The sequence below is a fragment of the Leucoraja erinacea genome, chromosome 25 (genome assembly GCF_028641065.1).
Source record: "Leucoraja erinacea ecotype New England chromosome 25, Leri_hhj_1, whole genome shotgun sequence".
Taxonomy (NCBI): Eukaryota; Metazoa; Chordata; class Chondrichthyes; order Rajiformes; family Rajidae; genus Leucoraja; species Leucoraja erinaceus.
Genome location: NC_073401.1, coordinates 25499906 through 25519518, shown reverse-complemented (window position 1 = coordinate 25519518; position 19613 = coordinate 25499906). Strand labels below are relative to the sequence as shown.

At 44.0% G+C, this 19613-nt stretch overlaps 1 protein-coding gene across 1 annotated transcript in view; it reads right to left on the bottom strand.

Annotated features, from left to right (window-relative positions):
• Nucleotides 1–19613, bottom strand: part of LOC129709362 (uncharacterized) — a 77694-nt gene that overhangs the window by 11685 nt on the left and 46396 nt on the right. Inside the window, exons 11-17 of the mRNA XM_055655661.1 lie at nucleotides 17781–18075; nucleotides 16356–16531; nucleotides 15283–15533; nucleotides 14507–14639; nucleotides 13254–13746; nucleotides 10081–10370; nucleotides 7886–8180 (exon numbers count right to left, since the gene is read on the bottom strand). Of these exons, the coding sequence (XP_055511636.1) occupies nucleotides 7886–8180; nucleotides 10081–10370; nucleotides 13254–13746; nucleotides 14507–14639; nucleotides 15283–15533; nucleotides 16356–16531; nucleotides 17781–18075 (1933 nt within the window). The remainder of the gene's footprint in view (nucleotides 1–7885; nucleotides 8181–10080; nucleotides 10371–13253; nucleotides 13747–14506; nucleotides 14640–15282; nucleotides 15534–16355; nucleotides 16532–17780; nucleotides 18076–19613) is intronic.

Genomic DNA, 19613 nt, shown 5'->3' with positions numbered 1-19613 from the left:
GTGGAGCCCCCTCTGGAGACGGCCAGACAACACAATTCAGACAAGAGAAAAAAAAACAGTCCTTTCATTATTTATTATAAATTAAGAACCCGGGGATAATCTATAAATTGACTAAGGTTCGGACGAGTGGAGGACAAACGTTTACTTAGATCAAGTCTCCCTCATTTTGAGCTAAAGTCAACAGTGTCCCTGCCTGACCTGCCAGCGTTTGATAACGGTTTCCATTTCCCCGTCATCGAGGTAAGTTTCGAGTTTCTATTTCCGTGTGTGACGCTGCAAATAACAAGTCAACATCAACTTCAGGAACTCAAACGTCAGCGACAACTATCGTCAGGCCAGGCGGCAAGTGCAACAAGAGAAACAGCGTTGGCTATTCAGAAGGATCTTTGTCAGAACTGGCCGATGGTGAAAATAAGTGAGGACACAAGGAACAGCAGGTGCTGTCTATTTACAGAATCAGACGCGAAAGGTAAAGAACTAGAAGACCGGTGGGGGCAGGACAAAGACATGGTCATCAAATTAAAGCGTTTGTCAGTCTGAAGAAGGGTCTCGACCCAAAATGTCACCCATTCCTTCTCTCCATAGATGCTGCCTGTCCCGCTGAGTTACTCCAGCATTTTGTATCTGTCATCAGGTCTACTCCGCCGTTCAATCATGGCTGATCTATCTTTCCTTCTCAGCCCCATGTTCCTGCCTTCACCACATAACCCCTGACAACCCAAACTACTCAAGAATCTGACAATCTCCACCTTAAAAAAATCCCCATTTACTTGGCCTCCACAGCCGTCTTTGGCAATGAATTCCAGATTCCCCACCTCCTGACTAAAGAAATTCCTCCTCATCAAATTTCTAAAGATACATCCTTTTACACTGAGGCTATGGCTCAGAATGTTTGTGTATGAATAGTCCACTGATCTGACAGTCCTCTGACTGTCTCTCAACCTCTGACAATTTAGTTACACTTGCTCAGGATGAACCCTGAGATGGACCATTGCATCCGGGATTTCCATCTCTCCCTAGTTTCATCCTGGAAAAAATGTTTTGCCTGTCTACCCTCTCTGTGCCTCAAATAATGTTATAGTTTTGACTTCCAGCTGTGCACTGTGATGGTTCTACAAACCCCTCAGTACAAGAGCAATCTTGAATAGTGCTTAAATGTTGATCTAGTTGTTCACACCCACACCATGGGAATAATGAGACCAGAAGGGTCTCTTTTTTGAAACATCTCCTATCCATGTTCTCCAGAGATCCTGACCTGCTGGGTTACTCCAGTGCGTTGAGTCCTTATAGGAATAAATACATAGTTGGGCCCACAACACCAATCTTGCAGGACAGAAGCTGTTCTTCGGAGGAAAGGGGAGAAGGTTATCATTTCCCACTCCAGTCTGTCTGCTTCAATGTGAGGAAGCTAATTCAAGAGATTTGGGGATTCCAGATCCCTTGACCTCTCATGGTCTTTAAGTAGCTGTTCAAATCAGAGACATCCTGGCCGTGCTTGTGTGAATGTGCGATGGATGGTTTTACTGCTATGTGGAAAAGTTGTAAAAATAACTGTCGGCTCTTAGACTTTGCCAAAATGTCAATAAATTGACTAATTTTCAGATAACGACAAAAGGTAAAATAGCATTTACCTCGTTACGAAATACATACAAGCAAGTCACAGCTGTTACAACCTCGCTTATGGGCTTTGGTTTAGTTTTAGCAATAGTGTTCAAACAGGCCCTTTGGCCCATTGCATCCGTGCCGACCAACGATCACCCGTATATTGGCTCTATGTTATCCCAATTTCACATCCTACACACTAAAGGGCCATTTACAGAAGCCAATGAACCTGGGAGCAATGTTCAGAATGCAGACTTGGGGACCGTCCACAGGGATTGTTGGTTGATTATCAGTTCAATACACGTGATCTCAGTGGTTTCACTGTTGTCAACTTCTCTTGCTTCTTGTTCCACCAACATGATGAGCTGAATCAACTCCCATCATGTATGAATCCCCCTTGCATATTAACTGCAGTGGAAGTGCAGAACTTAACGGACAAGTATTCGGCACCAAGTAACTCACAACAGATAAAGGACACAAGTTAATATAAGAACTCTGATTGAAGAAATTAACCAGGTAATCTTTCAAACATTGTTACAACTTTTATTTATCCATGCTGAATTACACAAAGATTGGCATTTAATAGAATTCAGATTCAGATTCAACTTTAATTGTCATTGGCAGTGTACAGTACAGAGACAACGAAATGCAGAATTAAAGTAGAGCTACTTTCCTGGCTGCTAGACTAGGCTACCGTCTTCTATAATAGAAAGTCAATGTACAAATATGACGTATAAAGAGTCTGAAGAAGGGTCCCGTCCCAAAACGTCACCTATCCATGTTCCTCGGAGATGCTGCCCGTCCTGCTGAGTTACACCAGCATTTGGTGTCTTTCTTTGGTCAACGGGCATCTGCTGTTCCTTGTTGCTGCCACCTTCTATACTGTACTCATGAGGATTTTCAACGTATCCAGGAAAATAATTTAGTCCAATCAAGTGAATTCCTTTATGATCCTTAGAGCGCAAAACCACCGGAAAATCAGTATTAATTGTCAAATAGTTTGAAAATCAGTAGCTGTGGGCGTCCACATTGTCATTTGAACATTGTAAGTGTGTGTACAAGGTGATAGTTGTAAATGGAGTTAAAAATGCCCAGGTTTAGAGCTGACTATTGAGCATGTTTGTTGAGGTCTGAGGGGTGTGTGGAATGTGCACTGAGACTACATGAATGAATGTATGCATGAATGAATGAATGTATGAATGAACGAACGATACTTTATTGTTACATGTACCTATCTAGGGTAGGGTGCCTCGGTACAGTCAAATGCTTTGTTCTGCACACAACCTAGGCTGTACACGAGTGTCCCCACCTATCTGTTGCCGACTAAGTAACAAATCACCGAACAACCTTATCTGTTGCCCCTCATGTGGGATGAACATGCTGAATCACCCCAGTTCCATTTGTGGATATTGGTCACATAAGATCGCCTGGATGACCAGGTGGTGGGAAAATGTTCCAGTAGAAAGAACACAATACAGAACACGTGCCTGTTAAAAGCAGAGTCCGGCGCTTGTCTGTCGCCAGTGATAGTTAATTCCGATTAAACCCAGATAATTACCCCTCAATGATAACTTAATTTAAAGTCTTTCGCATTGCTACTGATTTTCAGACTGTTTAACTATGATCCTCTGCATTAAAACATTGGAGTTCGCTGCCACCACGCACTCGCCCGTTGACTTGGATGGTAGAATGTTGCTCAATGTCATAATATTCCAGTGTATATTCATCTTCAAGTGGCTTAGATTGAAAGGACAAGTAGTACTGGCTTGGTAGGATACGCTCCAGAGATTCAATCTTATTTTTTAAACTTGAAACCTTGTCGCTTGGTGAAACCTGAATAGTCAGATTACGTCCATTGGAATAGACAAATATTTCCATTGTGTTTATCATGAGTAGCTGGATCGTTGTATCAAAGAAGATCCTGGAATCCAACAAGGTTTTGCCATTGGCTAAAATGGTGCCATTGAATAACAGGCGTTGCTGGGAGACTGGAGTGTTCCAATTTTGCTGAATGTTGCGTTTGATCTCAGAGACCTTGAGATTAATGTTGGCCTGTAGTTGTAACGATTTACCACCCAGGCTGGTCACAGTGATTTGAAATGTCTTCACTGGCTGTGGAACACAAGCAAAAATGGCAATAAATAAAATGTAGTTCCTTTTCATTTTGGACAAGACACAGAACAAGAGAGTGAGATTGTGGACACCCATTCTTTTGGGCATCATCAGGTGCACTTGGAACACAAGATTTATTTTTTGGAGCACAGGAGAATGAGGGGAGATCATGGGAGGAATAGATTGGGCAGATGCACAGAATAGGAGCCACTTTAAACTGCACCTTTCTGCCTGGATTAACCAGGAAGCGATGGTAATGGATGTGGCCTCAATTCACCATTCATTAAAAGCCCAGACCATTGAATAAGCCCCATTTACACTAATCCCACCAGCCTGTGTTTGGCCCATATTCCCCTAAACCTTTCCGATCCATGCAATTCTCCAAATATCTTTTAAATGTTGTGATAGTACCTGCCTCAACTCCCCTGGCAAAGTCCATAGACTGTGTCTACAATGGGGTGGAGGTGAACAGAGTGGACTGTTCACAAGCCTGATAACAGAGGGGGGGTGGAAGATTGCAACCTTCACGTGGTCCGCCCTGTATCGACGAATGCAATCAACCCGGCGTGCACAATCAAATAAGATCAAATAGAACAAGTTGTCCTACAACTTTAGGCTGTGCACGCCATGTGGTAGAAGAAGAAGAAGATAACAGAGGGGAAGAAGCTGCTCCTGAGTCTGGTGGTGCGCGCTTTCAACCTTCTGTATCTTCTGTCTGAGGGGAGCGGGGAGAAGAAGGAATGACTGGGGTGGGACAAGTCTTTGATTACGTTGACTGCTTTTACGAGGCAGGGCGAGTGTAGATGGAGTCAATGGTGGGAGGTGACGTCTATACAGTGTGGCAGTGGTGAAGTATAACAGAATCCCATCACCCACTCAGCAAAACAACATCATTCCTTTAAACCATTTTACCTGGACATTCCAAGGTTGGACGTCCTTGAGACAGGGCATGCTTAGACATTTCCTGGCTTCATCCTTCATCACATTCCAACCACCTGATGAAGCCACGTTTCCAGTTGGATCGGCTGGGTCAAGAATGAATGTTCTGAAAAATAAAACCATTTAAATAACAACACTGAACTTTAAGCCGGCGTTTGCTGACAATATGCCAGTGAATGCCATGGTATTGATTATTATTGTGTATCAATCCTGCAATTACAAAGGATCATCTTGTGATTCTGTGCAGACATTTGTATTTCAATTAAGGACGGCACGGTGGTGCAGCTGGTAGTGCTGCTGCCTCACAGCGCCAGTGTCCCGGGTTCGATCCTGACCTCGGATGCCGTCTGCATGGACTTTGCACGTTCTCCCTGTGACCGTGTGGGTTTCCTCCGGGTGCTCTGGTTTCCTCCCACATTCCACAGTCGTGCAGGTTTGTCGGTTAATTGGCCTCTGCAAAATATTGCCCCAAATGTGCAGGGAGTGGATGTGAAAGTGGGATAGCACAGAACTAGTGCGAAAAAGGGAGTTGATGGTCAATGTCGAATAGGTGGGCCGAAGGGCCTGTTTCCATGCTGTATCTCTGGACATTCAGTAATTATTTTTTCTTATATGTCCAATGTGTTTCATGAAGATATCTGAAGAATGTGATGCAATGTAATATTTGCTGCTGGACCAGGAAGCCGGAAGGGGAACGTTAATTAAAAGTACAAGAGTAAGTGTAATTGGAATAGTCTACAGTGACTTACCCCTTGTCATGGAGCTTCCTGATTATAAAGTCGGCCACGGTTGGATTGTGGACATCATAGAACTTTGTCCAGTAGATGCAGACTTCCTGATAGTGGCAGATCAACTCCAGGACTGTGCGGAACCCTTGGGCAGTAACAAACCTCTCCTGATGATTACCTTGTTCCCAGGCATAGACTGTCAATAGCTCCACCGCATATTTTGCAGGGAGCCGTGCTCCACCACTCAACTCCGATTTCCGTGGCTTGACAAACTGGAGAAAATTAGTGACAAAGCTAAATAAGCAAAGATGATGGATCACAGAATATGGAACTGTACAGCACTGGAATGTCTGTGCTGTAATTATAAGACTAATTCTTATCTGCCTGCACATCATCCTATCCCTCCATTCCCTGCGTATCCATAATCCCTAATCCAACAGTCTCTTCAATGCCACTATGGTTCATGAGTTCGAGAATCATAGAGTCTTACAGTGTGGAAACTGGCCCTTCAGCCCAACTTGCCCATACTGGCCAATATGTCCCACCTGCACCAGTCGCACCTGCCTGCATTTGACTCACATCCCTCTAAACCTGTCTTATCCATGTACCTGTCTAAATGTTCCTTAAAACGTTGTAATAGTCCCTGCCTCAACTACCTTCTCTCGGAGCAGAATTAGACCATTTGGTCCATCAAGTCCACTCCGCCATTCAATCATGGCTGATCTATCTTTCCCTCTCAACCCCATTGTCCTGCCATCGCCCCATAACCCCTGGCAACTTTACTAATGAAGAATCGGTCAGGACAAGTTTGGAGGGATATGGACCAAGCGCAGGCAGGTGGGACTACTGTAGCTGGGACATGTTGGCCGGTGTGGGCAAGTTGGGCCGAAGGGTCTGTTTCCGCGCTGTATCACTCTCTGACTTCATCCTCCCGTGGTTTCAATGATTAACAATGATCCTGTTCTCAAGTCACTCACCTCCTTGTACCAATATTTCAGCAGACGAATCAAGTCTTTAACTTTTGCCGGACACTCTTTCACAAATTTTCTCTGAAGTTCAGTGAAGCAGGGAGAGAATTCTCCATCCATGACCTTATTTTCATTTACAAAATTGATCAACTTGAGATGCGCATCACTGGTATTGCACTCTGGTGCTGGAAGAAATTAAATGATTAATGGGAGATGGTCAAAAGGCAATTCCTTAACAAAAGCTGTCCTATAAACTCACCCAAGACTAAGCAGGCCATAAGTAATAGGAGCAGGATTAGACCATTCGGCCCATCAGGTCTATTCCGCCATTTAATCATGGCTGATCTTTCTCTCCCTCCTAACCCCATTCTCCTGCCTTCTCCCCATAACCCCATACAGTGTTGCATTTTAATTGGTCTCAGGGTAGGTTTTCACTTTCAAACAGTTTACCAAGCAACCTTCCAAGGGGTTATCTGTAAGTTTAACCCAAGGTGGCTTTAACCTGGATGACACACAAAGGTTCTGTTGGTAAAACCAGTTGCCCTCGAACCCGTCCGTCCACGGTTTTGAAGGGCATTTGTTCACTGCCAGACAGCAATGATATAGATTTAAGTTTAATCAGTACTATATAAACGGACAATCAAGTCAAACTCAAGTAAAGTAGATGGAGCAAAGAGTGTGACTATGGATCAGCTCAGTGTCTTAGTGGAGAGCGACGGCATATTGACAGAAGATTGCAGCCTGAGATTTCATCTGGAAGATGAACCTTCTGTGGTCATTAGACGCAAGGAGAATACCTCCTAATTGTCACTTAGTTTAGTTTAGAGATACTGCATGGGACCAGGACCTTCGGCCCACCGAGTCTATGCCGTTCACAATAGTTCAATGTTATCCCACTTTCTCAGTCACTCCCTACACACTAAGGGCAATTTACAGAGGCTAATTAACCTATAAACATGCGTGAGTAAACCGGAATATCCGGCCAAAACCCACACGGTCCAGGGAGAACGTGCAAACGCCACACCGACAGCACCAGAGGTCAGGATTACACCCGGGTCTCTGGCGCTATGAGGCAGCAGCTCTACCAGCTGTGCAAATCATTCTGCCTAGAAAGGAAAAAGATATCATTTTGACAAGTCTTCCAATCAAAAGCTAATTCCAGATGCCAAGGAACTGAACACCAGAAATACTTTGAACTAACAATGGGACATTGGTGGGACCAAATCAGACCAGCTTCACCCTTCCCATCTTTCAAGGTGAACAGTGGAGGCTGACTGAAGGTTCCAAATTACATTTAAGATGCAAGAGCTGCCTGAGGAGATAATTGAGGCATGTACTATCACAATATTTGACCAGGTACATGGATATGGATGGTTCAGAGGGATATGGGCCACATGCAGGCAGGAGGAACAAATGGAGATGGGGCACCTTGGTCAGTGTGGGCCAGTTGGGCTGAAGGGCCTGTTTCAATGCTGTATGACTCCATGTAATAATACTTTTAATTCTATGTCACATGAAATTGCTAGAAATTCTTACTTAATGCATCATAGGTTGGCAGAACATCAAATTCCACACTCTCTGAACTCTTTTTCGATTGCAATGTGAAGCTCAAAGATTTGGGTGGGTTATCGCTTGAACCTATCGTGATTTGAATATCATGAATCGAATATGCAAGGCTCCTGGAGCACTTTTCCAGCATTTTCCGAATTTCCTCCAGGATTTCATGCCTGGTGTCTCTCTGGGCCTGGAAACTTTTGAAGCAACTGAGGAAGACGACAAGATCGGCATCCGAACTATTTCTTAAAGCTGTTCCTTTCCCCGACGATCCACCCTGACAACAACAAAAAGGAAAAAAATATTCATAATTGTTTTAATATTTGCAAACTTACACATTCTGGGTAGATGATATAAAAAATGTCATTCCTTTCAATCTTCATCATAATTCAGAATTAGAAACATAGAAACATAAAAAGCAGGTGCAGGAGGAGGCCATTCGGCCCTTTGAACCAGCACCACCATTCATTGCGATCATGGCTGATCGTCCCCAATCAATAACCCGTGCCTGCCTTCTCCCCATATCCCTTGACTCCACTAGCCCCTAGAGCTTCTTCTTCTTCTTTGGAGTTTTACGGCAGCCGGCATCCACAATGTTGCATTGCTGCCACCTTCTGGCTTCACTCCACAGTCCTCATGTCTTTACTTTATATCCTTTTTATAAGGCCAGAGGCCCTCAAGAAATTAAACAACAAATTTACTCCTTTTCCTTCCCCTCCATACTCTAGAATGTTCTTTTCTGATATATCTGTCATTCCAATTTTCTTCATTTCATTGATCAAAACTCTTCTTCCTGTTGCATATCTTCTACATGCAACTAGAGCATGCTGAACTGTTTCCGGCTGATGGCATTCCTCACACATCCCAGTAGGGTGTTTTCCCAACATTTTTAATGTGCTGTTCAGGTGGGTGTGTCCTATCCTCAATCTTGCTAATACTACATGTTCTCTCCTGTTCCCCCCTCTTCTTGCTGTAATGCCCACTCTGTTTTGTAGCGAATAGAGGTGTCTCCCCTTTGTCTCCTGTTCCCAGTATTGTTGCCATTCCTGATTTATTTTCTTCCACACAATGTGTCTTCCTTCAGATTTGGATAATTGTAGGTTTACCTCTATGTTCTCTTTTTTTAAACGGCCTCTTTTGCTAATTTATCCACTTTTTCATTTCCTAGCACACCAATGTGTGCTGGGACCCACAACAAAGTCACGTCACTGCCCTTCCTTGTTACTTGGCTTAATAGTAGTAGAATTTCATACACTAGGTCAGGCCGCCTATGGGACGCACCAGACCCAATACACTGGATTGTTGACAATGAGTCGCTACAAATTAATATTTTGCATGGTTGCACCTGTTCTATCCACCGAACTGCCATCAAAATAGCGCACAGTTCCACTGTATATACTGCCAAATAGTTATTTGTTCTTTTGCAAATCTCAACATTCAGCCCCTAGAGCTCCATCTAACTCTCTCTTAAATCCATCCAGTGATTTGGCCTCCACTGCCCTCTGTGGCAGGGAATTCCATAAGTGAATCACCCAATTATGAGAGGCAGGTGCAGTCAGAACCTGTTCTCCAGTCTCAAGATGGGCCCCGACCTGAAACATCGCCTATCCATGTCCTCCAGAGATGCTGCCTGACCCGCGGAGTTATTCCAGCAATTGTTCTTGTTTTGTTTGTAAACCAGCATCTGCAGTTCCTTGTTTCTACAAATAAAAGTCGGAGCTGGTTTAGCTCATAAACAGCAATCACAGAGGACGGGAGATTCGAATTGTATCTACTTTGCTCATTTTCTAACCATCAATTCTCCCGACGTTGAAGCTTCCAGGGAGAAGGCAGGAGAATGGGGTTGAGAGGGAAAGATAGATCAGCCATGATTGAATAACAGAATACACCCGGTGGGCCGAATGGTCTCATTCTGCTCCTGAAACTTACGAACCTACGACTCTTTCGCAGGTATAGGGATCAGAGTTACTCCAGCACTTTGTGTCTTTTTGTTTATAAACCAGCATCTGCAGTTCCTCGCGCCTACAAAGTACCACCAGAGCAGTCTCCACCAAATCCACTACATGTTTGCAAGGATGTGCCATCCCATGTCAATAAAATGCCCCCATTCATAAACTAAAGACATTATTTTAAATAATTAATTGTGGTCAGCAGCGGTTACAATCTAAGCGACTCACCTTCACGGCTCTGATGACACTAATGTTGGGTTGATTCATGAAACATTGGTTCTTTAAAAACTCGCAGATTCTCTTCACGGCTTCCTTCATGCCGACATTGAACCCGCTGGGCTCCAAGTTTGTTTTAATGAAATCATCCAGCTTCTTCGCTTCTGTGTGGTACAGGTCTCTGCCGTTTTCCATCGTTGATTTTCGCAGGCAGCGGCTTCTGGCTTCAACTCGGGCGCCGTGGATTCTGATGTCGCTGATGCTCCAAATAAAATGTGAACTAACTGTGCCGCACCGACCTCCTTATATTGCAGTCGCTGGCCCCTCCTTCAAATATTCAAAAACATATTTACGCGAGGATAAATATATTTATTTCCGGGGAAAATCCCCGACTTTCGGTTTCATTTTCCTGTTGCTGTGAATTTCAATTCCTACCTCCTCCCTCCCCTTTCCACAATCAGTACTGACCCTAAACCAGTGGTTCCCAACTTTTTTTGGCCATGCCCCACCTAATCACCTCTAAAATCGTGATGCCCCCCCCCCCCCCCCATGTGGTGATATATAATTCTTATCATTTAAAATAAAGACCTTTTTTACCCAAAAAAAATTACTTATTCAAAATAACATCTGAAACATAAACTACATGTGTTTACCTGATGGAAAATCCGAAAAATATAAAAATCGAAAATTTGGACCCAGACCTCCTCAGTGGGGGGGGGGGGGGGGCTCAATTGCCCCCGTTAAAAATCAAATAGCCCCCCTGTGGGGCGTATGCCCCACGTTGGGAACCACTGCCCTAAACAAACACAAAAGAACACTAAATGCTGGAATAACTCGAAGGCTAAGTGAGGTGACAAGTATAACTGGGACATGTTTGCTGGTGTGGGCAAGTTGGGCTGAAGGGCCTGTTTCCGCACTGTATCTCTAAACAAAACTAAACACCAAATGCCTGCACCAACACATCAATAGTTAAACCCGGTTAGTCATTCACTGGAAGATTCCAGCGGAGACAGATTAGAAGATGTATAATGTGGCTGGAGTGTTGAACACACTGAATCTTTGTTTAGTTTTGTTGAGTTTATTGTCATGTGTACCAAGGTACAGTGAAAAGCTTTTGTTACTTGCTAGCCAGTCATCGGAAAGACAATACATGATTGGCAAGTCCAATTAAAGATAGTCCGTAGGTCTCCAATGATGTAGATAGTTGCTCTGGACCGCTTTCAACTTGTTGATAGGATGGTTCAGTTGCTGGGAAGAAACTCAAGTCAACTTCTCTTGCTTCTTGTTCCACCAACATGATGAGCTGAATCAACTCCCATCATGTATGAATCCCCCTTGCATATTAACTGCAGTGGAAGTGCAGAACTTAACGGACAAGTATTCGGCACCAAGTATCCTTGGACACCAAGTCTCCGAGGATCCTCCAGTGCTTCTACGCAGCGGCAGTGGAAAGCATCTGGACCGGGAACATTACCATCTGGTTCGGGAATTGCTCTGCCAAGGACAAGAAGGCTCTGCAGAGAGTAGTGCGTTCAGCCGAACGCACTATGGGAACTTCACTCACCCCCCTGCAGGAACTATACAACAGGAGGTGCAACTCCAGAGCAAACAAAATCATGAGAGACCTCTTCCACCCCTGCAACGGACTGTTCCAGCCGCTATGGTCAGGCAAACGCCTCCGTTGCCATGCAGTGAGAACGGAGTGGTTGAGAAGGAGTTTCTTCCCAGAGGCAATTCGGACTGTAAACGCCTTTCTCACCAGGGACTAACTCTACAGAACGTTTTTCCTTCTATTATTTATTATGTAAAAGAATATGTGTGTTATGATTGTGTTTATAATTTGTTTGGTTGTTTTGTTGTTTGTCTTTTGCACAAAAGTCCGCGAGCATTGCCACTTTCATTTCACTGCACATCTCGTATGTGTATGTGACAAATAAACTTGACTTGGACTTGGTAACTCATAACAGATAAAGGACACGTTAATATAAGAACTCTGATTGAAGAAATTAACCAGGTAATCTTTCAAACATTGTTACAGCTTTTATTTATCCATGCTGAATTACACAAAGATTGGCATTTAATAGAATTCAGATTCAGATTCAACTTTAATTGTCATTGTCAGTGTACAGTACAGAGACAACGAAATGCAGAATTAAAGTAGAGCTACTTTCCTGGCTGCTAGACTAGGCTACCGTCTTCTATAATAGAAAGTCAATGTACAAATATGACGTATAAAGAGTCTGAAGAAGGGTCCCGTCCCAAAACGTCACCTATCCATGTTCCTCAGAGATGCTGCCCGTCCTGCTGAGTTACACCAGCATTTGGTGTCTTTCTTTGGTCAACAGGCATCTGCTGTTCCTTGTTGCTGCCACCTTCTATACTGTACTCATGAGGATTTTCAACGTATCCAGGAAAATAATTTAGTTCAATCAAGTGAATTCCTTTATGATCCTTAGAGCGCAAAACCACCGGAAAATCAGCATTAATTGCCAAATAGTTTGAAAATCAGTAGCTGTGGGCGTCCACATTGTCATTTGAACATTGTAAGTGTGTGTACAAGGTGATGGTTGTAAATGGAGTTAAAAATGCCCAGATAGAGAGCTGACTATTGAGCATGTTTGTTGAGGACTGAGGGGTGTGTGGAATGTGCACTGAGACTACATGAATGAATGTATGAATGAATGTATGCATGAATGGATGAATGAATGAATGCATGAATGGATGAATGCATGATTGTATGAATGAATGTATGATTGAATGAATGAATGAATGAACGATACTTTATTGTTACATGTACCTATCTAGGGTAGGGTGCCTCGGTACAGTCAAATGCTTTGTTCTGCACACAACCTAGGCTGTACACGAGTGTCCCCACCTATCTGTTGCCGACTAAGTAACAAATCACCGAACAACCTTATCTGTTGCCCCTCATGTGGGATGAACATGCTGAATCACCCCAGTTCCATTTGCGGATATTGGTCACATAAGATCGCCTGGATGACCAGGTGGTGGGAAAATGTTCCAGTAGAAAGAACACAATACAGAACACGTGCCTGTTAAAAGCAGAGTCCGGCGCTTGTCTGTCGCCAGTGATAGTTAATTCCGATTCAACCCAGATAATTACCCCTCAATGATAACTTAATTTAAAATCTTTCGCATTGCTACTGATTTTCAGACTGTTTAACTATGATCCTCTGCATTAAAACATTGGAGTTTGCTGCCACTCTGCAGTTGCAGGTTGACTATGATGGTAGAAAGTTGCTTAATGCCGTAAGATTGCAGTGTATGTTCATCTTGAAGTGGCTGAGATTGAAAGGTCAAGTAGTACTGCCTTCGTTGGACGTGTGTCTGAGATTCAATTTTATTTTTTAAACTTGAAACCTTGTCGCTTGGTGAAACCTGAATTGTCATATTACGCCCATTGGAATTGACAAATATATCCATTGTGTTTAGCATGAGTAGCTGGATCGTTGCATCAAAGAAGATCCTGGAATCCAACAAGGTTTTGCCATCATCCAAAATGGTGCCATTGAACACCAGGCGTTGCTGGGAGACTGGAGCGTTCCAAGTTTGATCAATGTTGCGTTTGATCTCAGAGACCTTGAGATTAATGTTGGCCTTTAGTTGTAACGATTTACCACCCAGGTCAGTCACAGTGATTTGAAATGTCTTCACTGGCTGTGGAACACAAGCAAAAATGGCAATAAATAAAATGTAGTTCCTTTTCATTTTGGACAAGACGCAAAACAAGAGAGTGAGATTGTGGACACCCATTCTTTTGGGCATCATCGGGTGCACTTGGAACACAAGATTTATTCTTTGGAGCGCAGTAGGATGAGGGGAGATCATGGGAGGAATAGATTGGGCAGATGCACAGAATAGGAGCCACTTTAAACTGCACCTTTCTGCCTGGATTAACCAGGGAGCGATGGTAATGGGTGTGGCCTCAATTCACCATTCATTAAAAGCCCAGACCATTGAATATGCCCCATTTACACTAATCCCACCAGCCTGTGTTTGGCCCATATTCCCCTAAACCTTTCCGATCCATGCAATTCTCCAAATATCTTTTAAATGTTGTGATAGTACCTGCCTCAACTCCCCTGGCAAAGTCCATAGACTGTGTCTACAATGGGGTGGAGGTGAACAGAGTGAACGACTGTTCACAAGCCTGATAACAGAGGGGAAGAAGCTGCTCCTGAGTCTGGTGGTGCGCGCTTTCAACCTTCTGTATCTTCTGCCTGAGGGGAGCGGGGAGAAGAAGGAATGACTGGGGTGGGACAAGTCTTTGATTACGTTGACTGCTTTACCGAGGCAGGGTGAGTGTAGATGGAGTCAATGGTGGGAGGTGACGTCTATACAGTGTGGCAGTGGTGAAGTATAACAGAATCTCATCACCCACTCAGCAAAACACCATCATTCCTTTAAACCATTTTACCTGGACATTCCAAGCTTGGACCTTCATGAAACAGGGCATGCTTAGACATTTCCTGGCTTCATCCTGCATCACATTCCAACTACCTGATGAAGCCACGTTTCCAGTTGGATCGGCTGGGTCAAGAATGAATGTTCTGAAAAATAAAACCATTTAAATAACAACACTGAACTTTAAGCCGGCGTTTGCTGACAATATGCCAGTGAATGTCATGGTATTGATTATTATTGTGTATCAATCCTGCAATTACAAAGGATCATCTTGTGATTCTGTGCAGACATTTGTATTTCAATTAAGGACAGCACGGTGGTGCAGCTGGTAGAGCTGCTGCCTCACAGCACCAGTGTCCCGGGTTCGATCCTGACCTCGGATGCCGTCTGCATGGACTTTGCACGTTCTCCCTGTGACCGTGTGGGTTTCCTCCGGGTGCTCTGGTTTCCTCCCACATTCCAAAGTCGTGCAGGTTTGTCGGTTAATTGGCCTCTGCAAAATATTGCCCCAAATGTGCAGGGAGTGGATGTGAAAGTGGGATAGCACAGAACTAGTGCGAAAAAGGGAGTTGATGGTCAATGTCGAATAGGTGGGCCGAAGGGCCTGTTTCCATGCAGTATCTCTGGACATTCAGTAATTATTTTTTCTTATATGTCCAATGTGTTTCATGAAGATATCTGAAGAATGTGATGCAATGTAATATTTGCTGCTGGACCAGGAAGCCGGAAGGGGAACGTGAATTAAAAGTACAAGAGTAAGTGTAATTGGAATAGTCTACAGTGACTTACCCCATGTCATGGAGCTTCCTGATTATAAAGTCGGCCACGGTTGGATTCTTGACATCATAGAACATTGTCCAATAGATGCAGACTTCCTGATAGCGGCAGATCAACTCCAGGACTGTGCGGAACCCTTGGGCAGTATCAAACGTATCCTGATGATTACCTTGTTCCCAGGCATAGACTGTCAATAGCTCCACCGCATATTTTGCAGGGAGCCGTGCTCCACCACTCAACTCCGATTTCCGTGGCTTGACATACTGGAGAAAATTAGTGACAAATCTAAATAAGCAAAGAGGATGGATCACAGAATATGGAACTGTACAGCACTGGAATGTCTGTGCTGTAATTATGAGACTAATTCTTATCTGCCTGCACATCATCCTATCCCTCCATTCCCTGCGTATCCATAATCCCTAATCCAGCAGTCTCTTCAATGCCACTATTGTTCATGAGTTTGAGAATCATAGAGTCTTACAGTGTGGAAACTGGCCCTTCGGCCCAACTTGCCCATACTGGCCAATATGTCCCACCTGCACCAGCCGCACCTGCCTGCATTTGACTCACATCCCTCTAAACCTGTCTTATCCATGTACCTGTCCAAATGTTTCTTAAAACGTTGTAATAGTAAATGCTTATCAGTACATTGTCCTGTCTGTATGTTGAGCCACGTCAAAGAAGATTTTCTGTTACGACAGACAATAAAGTTTTCTGAATCTGAATCTGAATCTAAACGTTGTAATAGTCCCTGCCTCAACTACCTTCTCTCGGAGCAGAATTAGGCCATTTGGCCCATCAAGTCCACTCTGCCATTCAATCATGGCTGATCTATCTTTCCCTCTCAACCCCATTCTCCTGCCATCGCCCCATAACCCCTGGCAACTTTACTAACGAAGAATCGGTCAGGACAAGTTTGGAGGGATATGGACCAAGCGCAGGCAGGTGGGACTACTGTAGCTGGGACATGTTGGCTGGTGTGGGCAAGTTGGGCTGAAGGGTCTGTTTCCGCGCTGTATCACTCTCTGACTTCATCCTCCCGTGGTTTCAATGATTAACAATGATCCTGTTCTCAAGTCACTCACCTTCTTGTACCAATATTTCAGCAGACGAATCAAGTCTTTAACTTTTGCCGGATGCCGTTTCACAAATTTTCTCTGAAGTTCAGTGAAGCAGGGAGAGAATTCTCCATCCATGACCTCATTTTCATTTACAAAATTGATCAACTCGAGATGCGCATCTTTGAAATTGCACTCTGATGCTGCAAGAAATTAAATGATTAATGGGAGATGGTCAAAAGGCAAATCCTTAACAAAAGCTGTCCTATAAACTCATCCAAGGCTAAGCAGGCCATGAGTAATAGGAGCAGGATTAGACCATTCGGCCCATCAGGTCTACTCCGCCATTTAATGATGGCTGATCTTTCTCTCCCTCCTAACCCCATTCTCCTGCCTTCTCCCCATAACCCCACACAGTGTTGCATTTTAATCAGTCTCAGGGTAGGTTTTGTTGGTAAAACCAGTTGCCCTCGAACCCGTCCGTCCACGGTTTTGAAGGGTATTTGTTCACTGCCAGACAGCAATGATATAGATTTAAGTTTAATCAGTACTATATAAACGGACAATCAAGTCAAACTCAAGTAAAATAGATGGAGCAAAGAGTGTGACTATGGATCAGCTCAGTGTCTTAGTGGAGAGCGACGGCATATTGACAGAAGATTGCAGCCTGAGATTTCATCTGGAAGATGAACCTTCTGTGGTCATTAGATGCAAGGAGAATACCTCCTAATTGTCACTTAGTTTAGTTTAGAGATACTGCATGGGACCAGGACCTTCGGCCCACCGAGTCTATGCCGTTCACAATAGTTCAATGTTATCCCACTTTCTCAGTCACTCCCTACACACTAAAGGCAATTTACAGAGGCTAATTAACCTATAAACATGCGTTAGGAAACCGGAACACCCGGCCAAAACCGACATGGTCCAGGGAGAACGTGCAAACGCCATACCGATAGCACCAGAGGTCAGGATTACACCCGGGTCTCTGGCGCTATGAGGCAGCAGCTCTACCAGCTGTGCAAATCACTCTGCCTAGAAAGGAAAAATATAGCATTTTGACAAGTCTTCCAATCAAAAGCTAATTCCAGATGCCAAGGAACTGAACACCAGAAATACTTTGAACTAACAATGGGACATTGGTGGGACCAAATCAGACCAGCTTCACCCTTCCCATCTTTCAAGGTGAACAGTGGAGGCTGACTGAAGGTTCCAAATTACATTTAAGATGCAAGAGCTGCCTGAGGAGGTAATTGAGGCATCTACTATCACAATATTTGACCAGGTACATGGATATGGAAGGTTCAGGGGGATATGGGCCACATGCAGGCAGGAGGGACAAATGGAGATGGGGCACCTTGGTCAGTGTGGGCCAGTTGGGCTGAAGGGCCTGTTTTAATGCGGTATGACTCCATGTAATAATACTTTTAATTCTATGTCACATGAAATTCTTACTTAATGCATCATAGGTTGGCAGAACATCAAATTCCACACTCTCTGACCTCTTTTTCGATTGCAATGTGAAGCTCAAAGATTTGGGTGGGTTATCGCTTGAACCTATCGTGATTTGAATATCATGAATCGAATATGCAAGGCTCCTGGACCACTTTTCCAGCATTTTCCGAATTTCCTCCAGGATTTCATGCCTGGTGTCTCTCTGGGCCTGGAAACTTTTGAAGCAACTGAGGAAGACGACAAGATCGGCATCCGAACTATTTCTTAAAGCTGTTCCTTTCCCCGACGATCCACCCTGACAACAACAAAAAGGAAAAAAATATTCATAATTGTTTTAATATTTGCAAACTTACACATTCTGGGTAGATGATATAAAAAATGTCATTCCTTTCAATCTTCATCATAATTCAGAATTAGAAACATAGAAACATAAAAAGTAGGTGCAGGAGGAGGCCATTCGGCCCTTTGAACCAGCACCACCATTCATTGCGATCATGGCTGATCGTCCCCTATCAATAACCCGTGCCTGCCTTCTCCCCATATCCCTTGACTCCACTAGCCCCTAGAGCTTCTTCTTCTTCTTCTTCTTCTTTGGAGTTTTACGGCAGCCGGCATCCACAATGTTGCATTGCTGCCACCTTCTGGCTTCATAGAAACATAGAAATTAGGTGCAGGAGTAGGCCATTCGGCCCTTCGAGCCTGCACCGCCATTCAATATGATCATGGCTGATCATCCAACTCAGTATCCCGTACCTGCCTTCTCTCCATACCCCCTGATCCCCTTAGCCACAAGGGCCACATCTAACTCCCTCTTAAATATAGCCAATGAACTGGCCTCAACTACCCTCTGTGGCAGAGAGTTCCAGAGATTCACCACTCTCTGTGTGAAAAAAAGTTCTTCTCATCTAGGTTTTAAAGGATTTCCCCTTTATCCTTAAGCTGTGACCCCTTGTCCTGGACTTCCCTAACATCGGGAACAATCTTCCTGCATCTAGCCTGTCCAACCCCTTAAGAATTTTGTAAGTTTCTATAAGATCCCCTCTCAATCTTCTAAATTCTAGAGAGTATAAACCAAGTCTATCCAGTCTTTCTTCACTCCACAGTCCTCATGTCTTTACTTTATATCCTTTTTATAAGGCCAGAGGCCCTCAAGAAATTAAACAACAAATTTACTCCTTTTAGAAACATAGAAACATAGAAATTAGGTGCAGGAGTAGGCCATTCGGCCCTTCGAGCCTGCACCGCCATTTAATATGATCATGGCTGATCATCCAACTCAGTATCCCGTACCTGCCTTTTCTCCATACCCTCTGATCCCCTTGGCCACAAGGGCCACATCTAACTCCCTCTTAAATATAGCCAATGAACTGGCCTCAACTACCCTCTGTGGCAGAGAGTTCCAGAGATTCACCACTCTCTGTGTGAAAAAAGTTCTCCTCATCTCGGTTTTAAAGGATTTCCCCCTTATCCTTAAGCTGTGACCCCTTGTCCTGGACTTCCCCAACATCGGAAACAATCTTCCTGCATCTAGCCTGTCCACCCCTTAAGAATTTTGTAAGTTTCTATAAGATCCCCTCTCAATCTCCTAAACTCTAGAGAGTATAAACCAAGTCTATCCAGTCTTTCTTCATAAGACAGTCCTGACATCCCAGGAATCAGTCTGGTGAACCTTCTCTGCACTCCCTCTATGGCAATAATGTCCTTCCTCAGATTTGGAGACCAAAACTGCACGCAATACTCCAGGTGTGGTCTCACCAAGACCCTATACAACTGCAGTAGAACCTCCCTGCTCCTATACTCAAATCCTCTTGCTATGAAAGCCAACATGCCATT